At 41.3% G+C, this 11,625-nt stretch overlaps 1 protein-coding gene across 1 annotated transcript in view; it reads right to left on the bottom strand.

Annotated features, from left to right (window-relative positions):
• Positions 1–8,373, bottom strand: part of LOC106946636 (protein Wnt-2b-A) — a 16,000-nt gene extending 7,627 nt beyond the window's left edge. Inside the window, exons 1-3 of the mRNA XM_015031099.1 lie at positions 7,483–8,373; positions 3,919–4,139; positions 405–682 (exon numbers count right to left, since the gene is read on the bottom strand). Coding sequence (XP_014886585.1) covers positions 405–682; positions 3,919–4,139; positions 7,483–7,664 — 681 coding nt within the window. The 5' untranslated portion in view covers positions 7,665–8,373. The remainder of the gene's footprint in view (positions 1–404; positions 683–3,918; positions 4,140–7,482) is intronic.
• Positions 8,374–11,625: the final 3,252 nt, after the last annotated feature.

The following is an 11,625-nucleotide window of genomic DNA, read 5'->3' on the forward strand; positions in this document are numbered from 1 at the left end:
ATATATATATATATATATATATATATATAAAGCATCTCATATGTACCAAACAAAAAACATATCAATGCTGAAGCTAAAGAAGCTTAATGTTTTGTTTATTTCTGATTTAATTTGTGTACAGCATTGCAAAAGATTTCCCAAAAAGAAAACAATGTTAAACAATGTTTAAATGTTTAAGAAATCCAGTCTCTTGCCCATATTTATCTGAAAATTTTCAATAAATACAAAATATTTTTATTTTAATTAAAGCTTCTGGTGTACATTTGTGCGTAAAAAAATATGGTACATGAGACAAAAGTGTCCAAAGTAAATAGCAGTTATCAACATTTTACTTATTTAGTATTGAGTCGTTTTATTTAAACCATCAAAATCAAATGACTTTCACATGGAAATCATCCACTCACTGTTCTGCCGCAGCGGTTGTTGTGGAGGTTCATGAGTGCCCGGCCGTCCCGGATGGGTCGCTCTTTGGCATCGATGAAGGTTTTGGCAAATTTGATCCCGTAGTTGACGTTATCGCTGCATCCGCCCCAGTCAAAGTCTCCTTTCCCGTCGTTAGCTCGCCCCCGCCGGAGGGGGTCGCAGTTACACAGCTTCAGCTCCCCCTGGCTGCAGGCACGGGTCAGCGCATACACGACTCCCGCCGAGGAGATGGCGTAGACAAAAGCTGCTTCACGACTGCCTGAGAGGGAAGGATACAAATGTAGAAGTTTCTGAGCACAGGTGGCGCGGTCACTCACTCGCAGCATGCAATAAATCCTTAACGAACCAAAAAACAAAAAAAAAAAACAACAGCGTCGCGGCACATGCTACACTTCCAGAGATGCACACGGTGCCTTGACAAGACCTGGTTGTGAGCCATGAGGACATGAAGGTGCAGCTGACAGAGTAAATCAGCCCCGATGTGGAGTGAAGAGCAGCTCTGTTTAAATATTATCATGGAAATAATCCTCGCTGTGGGGCTCTCCCCTGCTCACATAAATTGTTTAAATACAGACACAGTGATACCCCATTTATCAGCACCAGGGTGATGTCATGAGAACATTATCTACCATTGCACCGCTCATCTGTTCTTTGCCGGCTCCCCAGGACATGACTCATGCATCGTGCGGCCAAATACAAAAGGACATTTTTATGATGTGATCGGTCACGGTTGCTTTTTGCAGCGTCTCTGTGAGCAAAGTGGCCTAAAACATAGCAAAAAGGATTCAAAGTTAACCGTTACTCTCTTAAACTGAAACACAATAAGAACGCGTTTAAAGCTGGTTTCTACAATGACAGAAAAACTCCAGTCCCTAGATAAGGCCGCGAGTTTTTCTCTGTTGACTACAGCAGGTTACAACGTTTAAGAAAAGTTTGTTCATTCAGTTTATCGCGTACACACGAGCAAATTTTGAAATTTTGTGGCCCAGTGCCAGTAATTTGGAACATGACAAAAATATTATCTGAATTTTCAGCTGTTTGTTTTAAAATCACGTTGAATTTTCATGCAAACACGTCCTGACACGCTGCGATCACAGAGCGTTTCCTCTTGTCCCGCTTGGAAGCTATTCGTGTGCAGTGAAGAGAAATCAACACCTAATATTTACACAGGACTTTATGAATGATGAATTCTTTTTTTTATTTTTTATTTTTTTAATTCAGGCAACCCATTTCCTTAGCACTGCTCTCAGGGGTTCATGTAATTTTATCATATACAGACGTGTAATAAATAGATTTGCATGTCACTTCCAAAACACATTCAGCTCCCGAGGGTTTAAACCTTCATTTTAAACGTTGTTGACTTGCAATGTGTCTCAGCTGAATTTTTGTCCTATCTGTCATCTTCTTATCTAAAATCTCCAGTTCAAACAAGATAAGGTTTTGATTTTTGGGGGCCTCATGAGCCTATATTCTACCTCTACCCTATACAGCTGTTTACACTGGCTGCATACCAAAATTATATTTTGCATCTTTGAACATCTGACCAAGTGTGCAATTTGTCGATCTGTGTGTGTGTGTGTCCTTCCCTTCACTTGGTGTTTTTTTTTTTTTTTTTTGTCTTTTAAACTTATGTTCTTAAAAGCCTAAAAAATGTAAGTATTTGTTAACTTTTTTAAGAAAAAAAAAAAAGTAAAGAGCACACAAGCACTAAGCCAACATTGTAGCGTAGTCTGCAGCGAGCAAACCGCTCGTACTGTATATTCGCCAAAGTGTCCCGTTTACTCTCCGAGGTGAGGAGTTGGGGGCAGAGGATGCAGACGGGATGCATGTGGGAGAGCAGTGACGAGGGCATCGCTGGTCATCTTTCAAAACTGCGCTCTTTGCCTGACAGTGAGAATATCTCTCTAAATATTTACATCTACATTACTGTTTATTCCTCTCACCCCTCCGTTCCCCCTGCCGCACACACGCAGCCTTACAGGCAGGGTGAGTGTCTTCATATCTTTCACTTTCCGCCGTTCTCCGACGGCCCCCACACATGCTTGAGATGGTTGGCCCGGGCCCAATAACAATCTGTAGGAAGTCACTGACGTCAAAATCTAGATATAAGGACACTGACACATTCTTTTTTTTTTTTTTTCTTACGACTGAATCTAACATCTTAAAGAGCTGCAAAGGAGCTTGCTGGAAAACAAATCGTTGTGAGGAATACTATTTGCAACCCGTATTCTGTGGTAACTCCAAATGATGCTGACTCTGTTCAGAATCTTCTGCATGCATGGTTCTGATATAACAAAGAATAATAGATTATCTATTCAGAGCCTTCACGCCTTTGACAATTCCATGCCTTACTACTTTCATTTTGTGTTTGTAAATAAATTGTTTTGTAGCCACATAGAGGATTTTTTTTTATGAGTAACTGTATCACAGAATTATGAAGATAAATATTTATGAACATACAGGAATTTAAAACATATTTCAATTTAACTGTTCTTTTTTTTTGCTAAAGGTTTTATGTTAACCATTTTTCATTGATCGTGGTTTTGATCCTATTTGGGTCAACTTACTTGCTTAAAACATTGCAAACTGTGACACGTACAGAAATAAAATAACTGACTGACCTCCTGTTGATTGATAATATGCATTGGAGTCGCATGACCAAATTTTTCTACCCTGAGGAATAATAGAGCTACAAAAACTGACTGTAAGTCATTGGTTGTTAGCAGAATGACAAAAACTACAGAAAAACAAAACGATGTGAAGGGAAGAGAAAACGAATCAACCTATTAATCCTTCATCCTTATTTATTTATCTTTTTTTTACATTCGTCATTTTAGTTATATTCAAGTTTTATCTTAACCAACTAGAATCTGCCTGGTCCTGCTATTGTGAGACTATATATGTGTGATGAGCACTTAAAACGACAATTCTTCTGCACATGTACAAATGGATGATTTTAAAAAACACATCAAATTCTTAATAAGTTGTGGTGTATCATTTGGAAACAATACGGTTGCAGAAATCAACTCTTTGTTGCTGAATCTTCAGACCCTCCTGCTCAGCTCTGCCATCCATCCATCCATCCATCCATCCATCCATCCATCCATCCATCCATCCATCCATCCATCCATCCATCTGCTACAGCCACTTAGCTCTTAAAGGTCTACAGGGAATCACACTTGTGAAGCTCACCAAGCGAAACTATTGTAGCCAGTTAACTTTGCATGTTTGTGGAGTGTGAGGGGAAGAAAACAAAACAGAGCGTGCACTGGAAAAATATTCCAACACCAAGCAGAACGGAATGAGCTGGGACTCATATTCATTGCCTTCTTGCTGTATGCGAACTGTGCTAACAAATGGGCCACCATGCAGACTTAGCATAGCCTGCAGAACGCAAGAGGATGCAGAAAAAGGGTGAACATATAGGGTCAAAGAAAGAAGGGTCTCAGCTTCACCAAGCAGTTTTTTTTTTTTTTGTACACTCAAGAGACTTACTCCGGAGCAAGACGCGTCCAAAGACGGTGTGATCGCGGTCCAGTGTGCTGCAGTTCCACCGATGGTGTCTGAACTGGTGTTGGCACTCTCTGATCCACTCCTTGGTGCCCTCGCCGATGGCCTGCATGATGTCTGGGTGGCGCTGGCAGAGCTGCCGCTGTTTGTTCACCAGGCCGGGGATGTTGTCACAGATTACGCGAGCTCCCAGAGCCCCGATGTACCTGAGAGTGCCAGAAATAATAAAGTTTGGAGATGCTGCATTAAGCGATCAGTAATCTTCCATGTCATTTCTAATATCACTATGAAATGGTTAGGACACGACGATTGGTGGCGTCCCGCAGCTGACTGCTTCACGTAGTTTCGACTTGCATGTGTGTTCTCAAGAGGACGCAAAGAGGGAAGTGGCATGAAGAAAAGCTACCGAAACAAGCCCCCTGTGAGTCAGAGTTCACTACACTTAACAGTTTAAGGTTTGCGAGTAGGAGGGGAGTGGAAACCATTTACTCCACTCTCCAAATAAATAAGCACTTAACCTCTCTGCACAAGACCTGTGAGTGTATGTGTGTTTAAACATTTCCCAGTCGAAATCACGTTGTCACAAATCAGAGCTCTAAGTCCGCAGAGTCCAATAACCCTGTCAAATTTTATTCACTTTATTCTCTTCTGCCTTTTGCTTAATTGCTTTTACCTAACCAGAAGGGTCGTCAAATGTCCAAATAAAGCGGACTTTTACAGTATCTTCCCAAGACACTTTGTTGAGGTTGCCCAAAGTGAACTTTCTGGGCAAGTGAACTCTTTTTATGTCTGTACATGAGACGTCTTCCAGACTTATGGCTGTAGGGGGGGTGGGGGGGGGGGGGTTGGCGGATCAGGGAAGGGAAGGGAGCTTGTAGCTTTATCGCCCTCTTGTATAAGGCTGAGGAGAAGCTAGTCTCTAGAGACTCACTACTCCCCTGAGTGGGATTAGAGAGGAAGGAGAAGAGTTTGTACACCCATCAAAGAAAATGCTTCACACCTAATTTTTTCTCAGTGTAGCTCTCTAAGAGAAAGGAGGGTTTGTGGACAGTAAATCATTACCCAAAGGTCAAAAATAACATGGTGTTAAAACTTCTGAGTATACCAGGGTAGTAGGAAAACACAAGGTGAAGAATTTGGCTGGTGGCTAAAATCTACTTGTTTTCTACTTGTCTGGGCCCTTAAGGTGAAAATCTGTTGTAAAACTCAAAAATACAGTCTTTCATCTGATCATTGAGCAGCAAAATATGAGCACGTGTGATGCACATGTGCCAGCAACACTCTTCAGTGTGGAAGATGTCCACACAAAGGAAGAAAGTGAGTTGCTAAAATACCCTGAGACATCAGGAGTTGCTTAAAAAGAAACTGTAGTGTTTCTACTCTGCACTGTCGTGTATTCAGAGGCTTTTTGGCTGTTCGTTCAGGTCCCAGCAGCAGAGATAGACTTCAGTGTGCGGCATTGCCATCTTGCTCCAAAACCATTTTCAAAGTTTTGCAGTTTTGCTGGTTTCATGGTGGACTTTTTTTATAAGTTGAAAGGAGTTTTCTGATGTTTAATGCCTTTCTTACATTTTTCTATTCTCTTGAGCTTTCCACGTCTGTCATGTTGGCTTTGGAAAGCTAAAAGTCTTTGGAGATCATTCCGTTAAATTAAGCATCTGCGTTCTTCAGGTACATTGACATTGATGTTTACTTTTGAAAATAGCTATGCTAATTGCAAGTATAAGCTAAAGCTAAAGATAAAATGCAAACCCTAAATGCGTTCTGTTACAGACCACATTTTACAGTGACTGTTCTTTCAAGCAAAGCATGTCACATCACCTAATACAAATAACTGTTAACTGCTCACAGCAGGAAGCATTGAAAGAAATATTTTGAATGCAGTTGTTGCTCTTCCAGAAAAATCCCAATGGGCTAAAATTGGTAGCTATGCAAAACTCAGAAATCAGCCATGAAGCTATCATTGCTGGATCTCGAGAAAACGATCAGCGTTGGAATGGCTGGGTTCTAATGTACAACATAGTTAAAAAAAAAAAAAACAGAAATTCATGGAAATGAAAACAAAAGACTACCACTCATCACACATACTAATTTAATACCGTCTTGAAACTACAATTGGTAATCCATGATGCAAATCAAGCAATTTCTATAAGGAGTCTGATTGCAGGTCAGCTAGAGGACAACAGCCAACCAGCTTGTTTTGCTTTTGTTGCTCTGGATCAGAACAGAGCAAAATGGCACTCAAAATACCTCCGAAAAAGCAACTTTATAAATAATTGTAGCTTTCTGTTTAAACTTAAATCATTCAGTTTATATAATATATCTATGTTTTATCTTTTTGATACATTAGACACCTTGAAGTCATTGTGGTTTTACTCAAGTTTATCAGTCTGAGATAATACAAGCCTACAACAGTTTTGACACACTAGTCATACATTGACTTGTTAAAAGAAATCTGTAAGAGGAGCGGTCTTCAAATTTGCAGGAAATGTAGGTTAATAATTATTTAACTGGAAACATTTACATTCTGAATGAAGAAAATAGAAGAGCTGCACTCAATCTCTCAACTTATATGACCAAAAAAGTAATCAAAGTTATCTAAAATATCATTTATTTTTAACTAATGTTATATATTTTTTTAGGTGGCAGAAACAGGATTTTCTGCAGGACCTTCGAATCCCCCAAAATAATAATAATTAAAAAAAAGGAATAACACCTGTTCCCTCCACAATGCCTTCTCCCACAATCAACACAAACTAGACATTCCAGCACAGACACCAACACACACACACACACACACACTCCCTCTACTCTCACACACGAACGTCTTCTCTTATGTAACGTCGTCCGAGCTTTAACATTGGTAAAGTCATCTGCGTGTGACGCAGATACAGAAGGTGGCTGCTACCTGGTGAATTAATGACAGGAGTTTGCCGCTCCAGCTGAGCAGCGCGAGCTTAGCCAACGACGCTGAGATAAATTACGCGCAAAGCAAAGCGCCGGTATTATTATCGTAATCATTATTACTGCTCAACGCGGCAGGGCCAACAAACTGACACGAAAAGCGGGCAGGCTCACCTTCGAAAAACGCTCGAATCTCATTCACAAACTCATAATTTCTTTCACACCCCGGCGTGTTTCTTGGCTCCTGTGTTTGGAGACACGTCATTAAGAATTTGACGAAATTATGATTTAAAAACACTACGAGTGTTTTTGCTTCCATTTACTTGTAAAATAATACTTCCAAGTGTAAAATTGTATATGATTTTAAAATATATATTAAAACGTATTTATATTTTAAATTACTTGTTGAGGAACCATGGCGACAAATAAGAACAAGAACAAAAACATTTAAAAAAAATTTAATAATCCCTTATTGGGTATAAACATTAAAAACGTGGTTATTTAAATTCATTCCAGCGCAATTTATCCCTGTTAGGGGTTTGATCCACATAATTATCTAATTGTCTGTCTCGGTAATAAAAACAAACGGCTCCAGTGAATCGCGTGGGTGATAAGAATAGGTCTGTGTGATGGATGCGCACTCACCACCAAGAGGAGTCCACGCGAGGCGTGACGAGCAGCAACAGCAGCAGACACGCACAGTACATCCTTGAGCTGGCACCTTGGTTCTGACACGAAGAAGGCCCGGGTGACAGTCCGGCTCCCGGAGAACCACCGCGGTGAATCCGAGCTGGACGGAGGCCTAGAATCCTGCTTAAACCCAGCATGACTCCTGTCTTTTTCTTTTCTTTCTTTCTTTTTTTTTTGCCCCCCCACCGGTAAAGAAGGGGAAGGAGAGATAAATCCTTATTCCAGATGTGAGAGCTTGTTAAGTTTTGTTTTGAGTTATGGAGTTAAAAAAGTTGGAAGGCCTCATTATCCAGAGTGTGATTCCCCGTGTTGTGCGGCTGTCAGCAGATAGAGGAGCGCGTTTGCGGTGCCATGTGCGCACCAGACCCTCCCCTGAGAACTTCTGGCTGCCAACCCGGAGCCTTACCTGACGAAGCGGGGCGGGAGAGGCACAAGCGAAGCCGGTGGCGCCCCTGCTCTCAATTCCCCCCTTGGTCTGATCCTGCTGTTTTGTCCTTATACCAGAAGCTGGGACAGTGCGTTGAGAGTGAGGGCAGGAGTCAAAGTTTGCAGAGTTGAAGTGGCCGCTCCCCAGTCTGCTGCGGGACTCCACGCTGGGTCGGATGCTCTCCTTTATTAGCGCACGGTGGATAGAGTCCGAGTTGAGGGGGAGAGGAGGAGAGAGAAAAAGATGAGGGAGGGCTCGCCGCGGACAGCTCCCCTCCCTCATTGGGTGGAAGCAGAGGTTACAGGGTTTGGCGAAGATCGAGATGTTTAAAAGGACGGAAGGAGAAAGGTGAGCTAAAAGAGTGATGACGCTGCTGATGTGACGATCTTGAGCTGAAAATGCATTAAGGGCAATTATTAAATAACACAAAAGGTGTTGACTAACATATAAATGCATTCAGTATAAATGGCTTTTCTCTATACTCCTACAATATTGAAACACTGAGACTTCGACGAATTTTATCAGGGTTTTATTCCATAGAATCAGATAGAGGCTCGTTATTGTTAAGGGACAGAAAAAAGTGAGTGTAAAAATCCACGGCATGCATTTATTTTTGCTGTTGCAGCAGAAAGTCTTGTGTGTGCATCTTGCAGCTTGACACGTTTACAGACTGAAATGATGTCCAATGTGCTTTGCAATAATGGTTCAACCTCATCCAGGTGGGATGGAGAGATTCTGTGAATGTTCATTTTTAAGTCTTCAGAGAGAAGGAGGCAGAAAAGTTTCAAAGGGATTCTGGTCTGGACTAAAACATGAACATATTTCATGCTAAGGTTGTGTAATTTTATCCCTGACTTACAGTCTTTAACATGTTTTCACTTTTTGCATTGCCACCTTCTGTGCCGAAGAAAAACATCTCTAAAGCATGATGCTGCCACCACCATGTGTCGCTACGGGGATGCTGTGCAGAGCGTAATGTGCTGCAGTCTTAGTTTTCCTTGGTCTTTATGATGCTGTTTGTACATTAATATTATCTCCAAAACCTCTAAGGCCTTAAAAGAGCAAATATATTTCAACTGAGCTAAAATTACAGGCAGATGGACTTTACTAAAGGGAGCTAATTTTCAGATGTGTTGGTAAAATAAATCAGAGATCCCCTGCCATTATGTGCTATATTGTTTTAGTTTATCAGATCATAATCCAATAAAATACATTAAATTTTGTGGTTTTATGTTGATAAAATTTAAAAAAATAAATAAAAATAAATATGTAATTTCTGCAAGGCATTATGCTTACATCATTACCTCATCCAACCAGCCATTTAAAAAGAGACAAATGTAATTAAATGTGTATTCTTGTGGCTTCAGCTTCTAGCAACAAAACACAGTATATAGATCACAACAATTGTGAGAACATAAAAACGGCTGAGGTGCCAAGATATGGACAGCAAGAATCACAGCAAGGGTTACAAACAAAGCAAAGCAATATTAGGAGCTAATGTCATTGATATTAAAAGAAGTTCAGTCACTCAGTGGCGCATGTTATAAAACGAATGCATATTTAAACACCACTTGAACTTGCATTCATGCCCCTTAATAGTTCTTCTAAGGTTAAAATGTGAGAAAAAAGCTGGGAATGTAGAACCAAGAAAACGGTGCCAACTTGTCCATTGGATCAGCATCATGGCCTAAATATGAACCATATGTGTGAGGCAGAATGCTGAGAGTGCTCAGCCACACACACACACACACACACACACACACACACACACACACACACACACACACACACACACACACACACACACACACACACACACACACAAATTTCTCCTCCTACAACCATCCTTGCCCTCTGCCCAATTTTTGCTGGTCCATTTATAGCAGCTTTGAACTCGCCATCATCAGATTTGGGATTATTTTCATCCTTCAACAACATCTGAGAAATTACAATCTGCTCCTAAAAGTCAGAAATTATGTTCTAAAGCAAACACAATCCACTGCTTTCTGACAATTTTTATTTTATTTAATTTTTTTTAACTAATCCTGGGTGGAGAACGCCGCAGTTGATTCAGGTGACCCCATTAATACTAATGAACAAGCAAACAAATCAGGAAAATCCCTGTCGGAATTGAAACTATTAGACTTAAGGAAAGCTGCTGCGAAGTGCTACGTCTTCAAACGCTTGTGAAAACAGCCTCAGTGTTTATGCCAAAGCCAGTGTTAAAGCTAAGCTTCTTAGGGACTTTAGTGTTTCTGCTTATAGCCCAACCAGACAAGCTGCTGCTGCTGACAGAACAAACCTAATTTTCACAATTTTCGCAGAAAAAAGAACACAGGCGTTACGCAGAGGGCAGCATGGGGTGAAGGTTTGTGAAAGTCAGCAAGGTGAGACAGAGGAGCTCAGGCTTTGGAGGATTTTTGCGCGCTGCAGCTTGGCATGCTGTTTTCTGCTAAATCAAAAGGAATTAGGGTAGTACAAACACATCTGAGTTATGCTCTCCCTCCTGGGGCCGTAGCTGGAACTCCTGTGTCTCTCCCCTCGCCAGAGAACTTGACTCCAGCTTTCTCTCCATAAACAATAACAAAGTCAAGTGCCTCCTTGTCAGACGGATGAAAAGTTTACCTTGATGTGCCGGGTTCAATCTGACAGCTGTCTCCGCAGAGGAAAAGTACTGATTCGGGTTGCGCTGTTTAAACTACGTACTGGAGAGAAACGGGGATAAAGATGAAATTTACAGCGATGCGGGATCTTAATGTTTATACGTTCGAGTTACTCAGGATTAGATCTGACAGTAGGGTTGCAGCTAGGAATAAAAGGCATTCGGTTTAGATGGGAGAGCTGGACTAATGGTTTAGTAATGTGTCCTTTCTGTGGGGATTATACTGTGTTGATGCCATGAGTCACCAGTCCAGAGATGAGCTCAGTGAGTATTCATATCCCACCGAGCGTCTGGTAGGAACGGCAGCCCCCAGTCAGGTCTGGCCGAGTTCCCACAATGATGTGACAAGCGGGTTGAGGGGAAAAGGGAAGCGGTACGTCGAACTCATCCAAATTCTCCCCTTGTATTTTTACTCCGACCACATGTGTAAGAAAGAATGCCTCAAACACACAAATTAATTTGCTCGTTATTTAGTTGAACAAGCCATTTTTGCTGATGCTTTAACTTTCTGGCTGATGCCCATGGATGTTTCAATATTTTCACACAATCTTCTTTCCTCATGATCTCGCTCTCGACAAGACGCCCGCCACCCGAGAACTTCTCAATTGGACGTTTTTCTCTGGTTTCCAATCTTCCTCCCCTTTTTCCTATGTCAAAATAGTTACTTTGGGAGTAAAGGCTTCTTTCTCTCTGTGTGACAGTTCAACGCATCGCAGTACGTAACTCCTTTCACTGTGGGGTAATGACACCTCTACCATCTTCAGCCTGCATGTTCACCAGGACTTCTGCTTTTCTTCTGTGTTCACCTCTGTAACAGAGTAACTGCATGCTTCTTGAACCAACTAATGTCTTCAACTGCACACCAAAAGTCGCTCCCCCTTTTAGGCCTAATGCTGGGAATTACCCTATCTGAGGCTAAAATCACAGCAAGAGTGAATTTTTTTAGAATAATTTGGGCTTTTGCCAAAATTGTTTGAAGACAAACTAATTTTGCCTCTCATGTTGGATC

This window comes from Poecilia latipinna, unplaced genomic scaffold, assembly GCF_001443285.1.
Source record: "Poecilia latipinna isolate Pla-1442-1.1 unplaced genomic scaffold, P_latipinna-1.0 Scaffold199, whole genome shotgun sequence".
Lineage (NCBI taxonomy): Eukaryota > Metazoa > Chordata > Actinopteri > Cyprinodontiformes > Poeciliidae > Poecilia > Poecilia latipinna.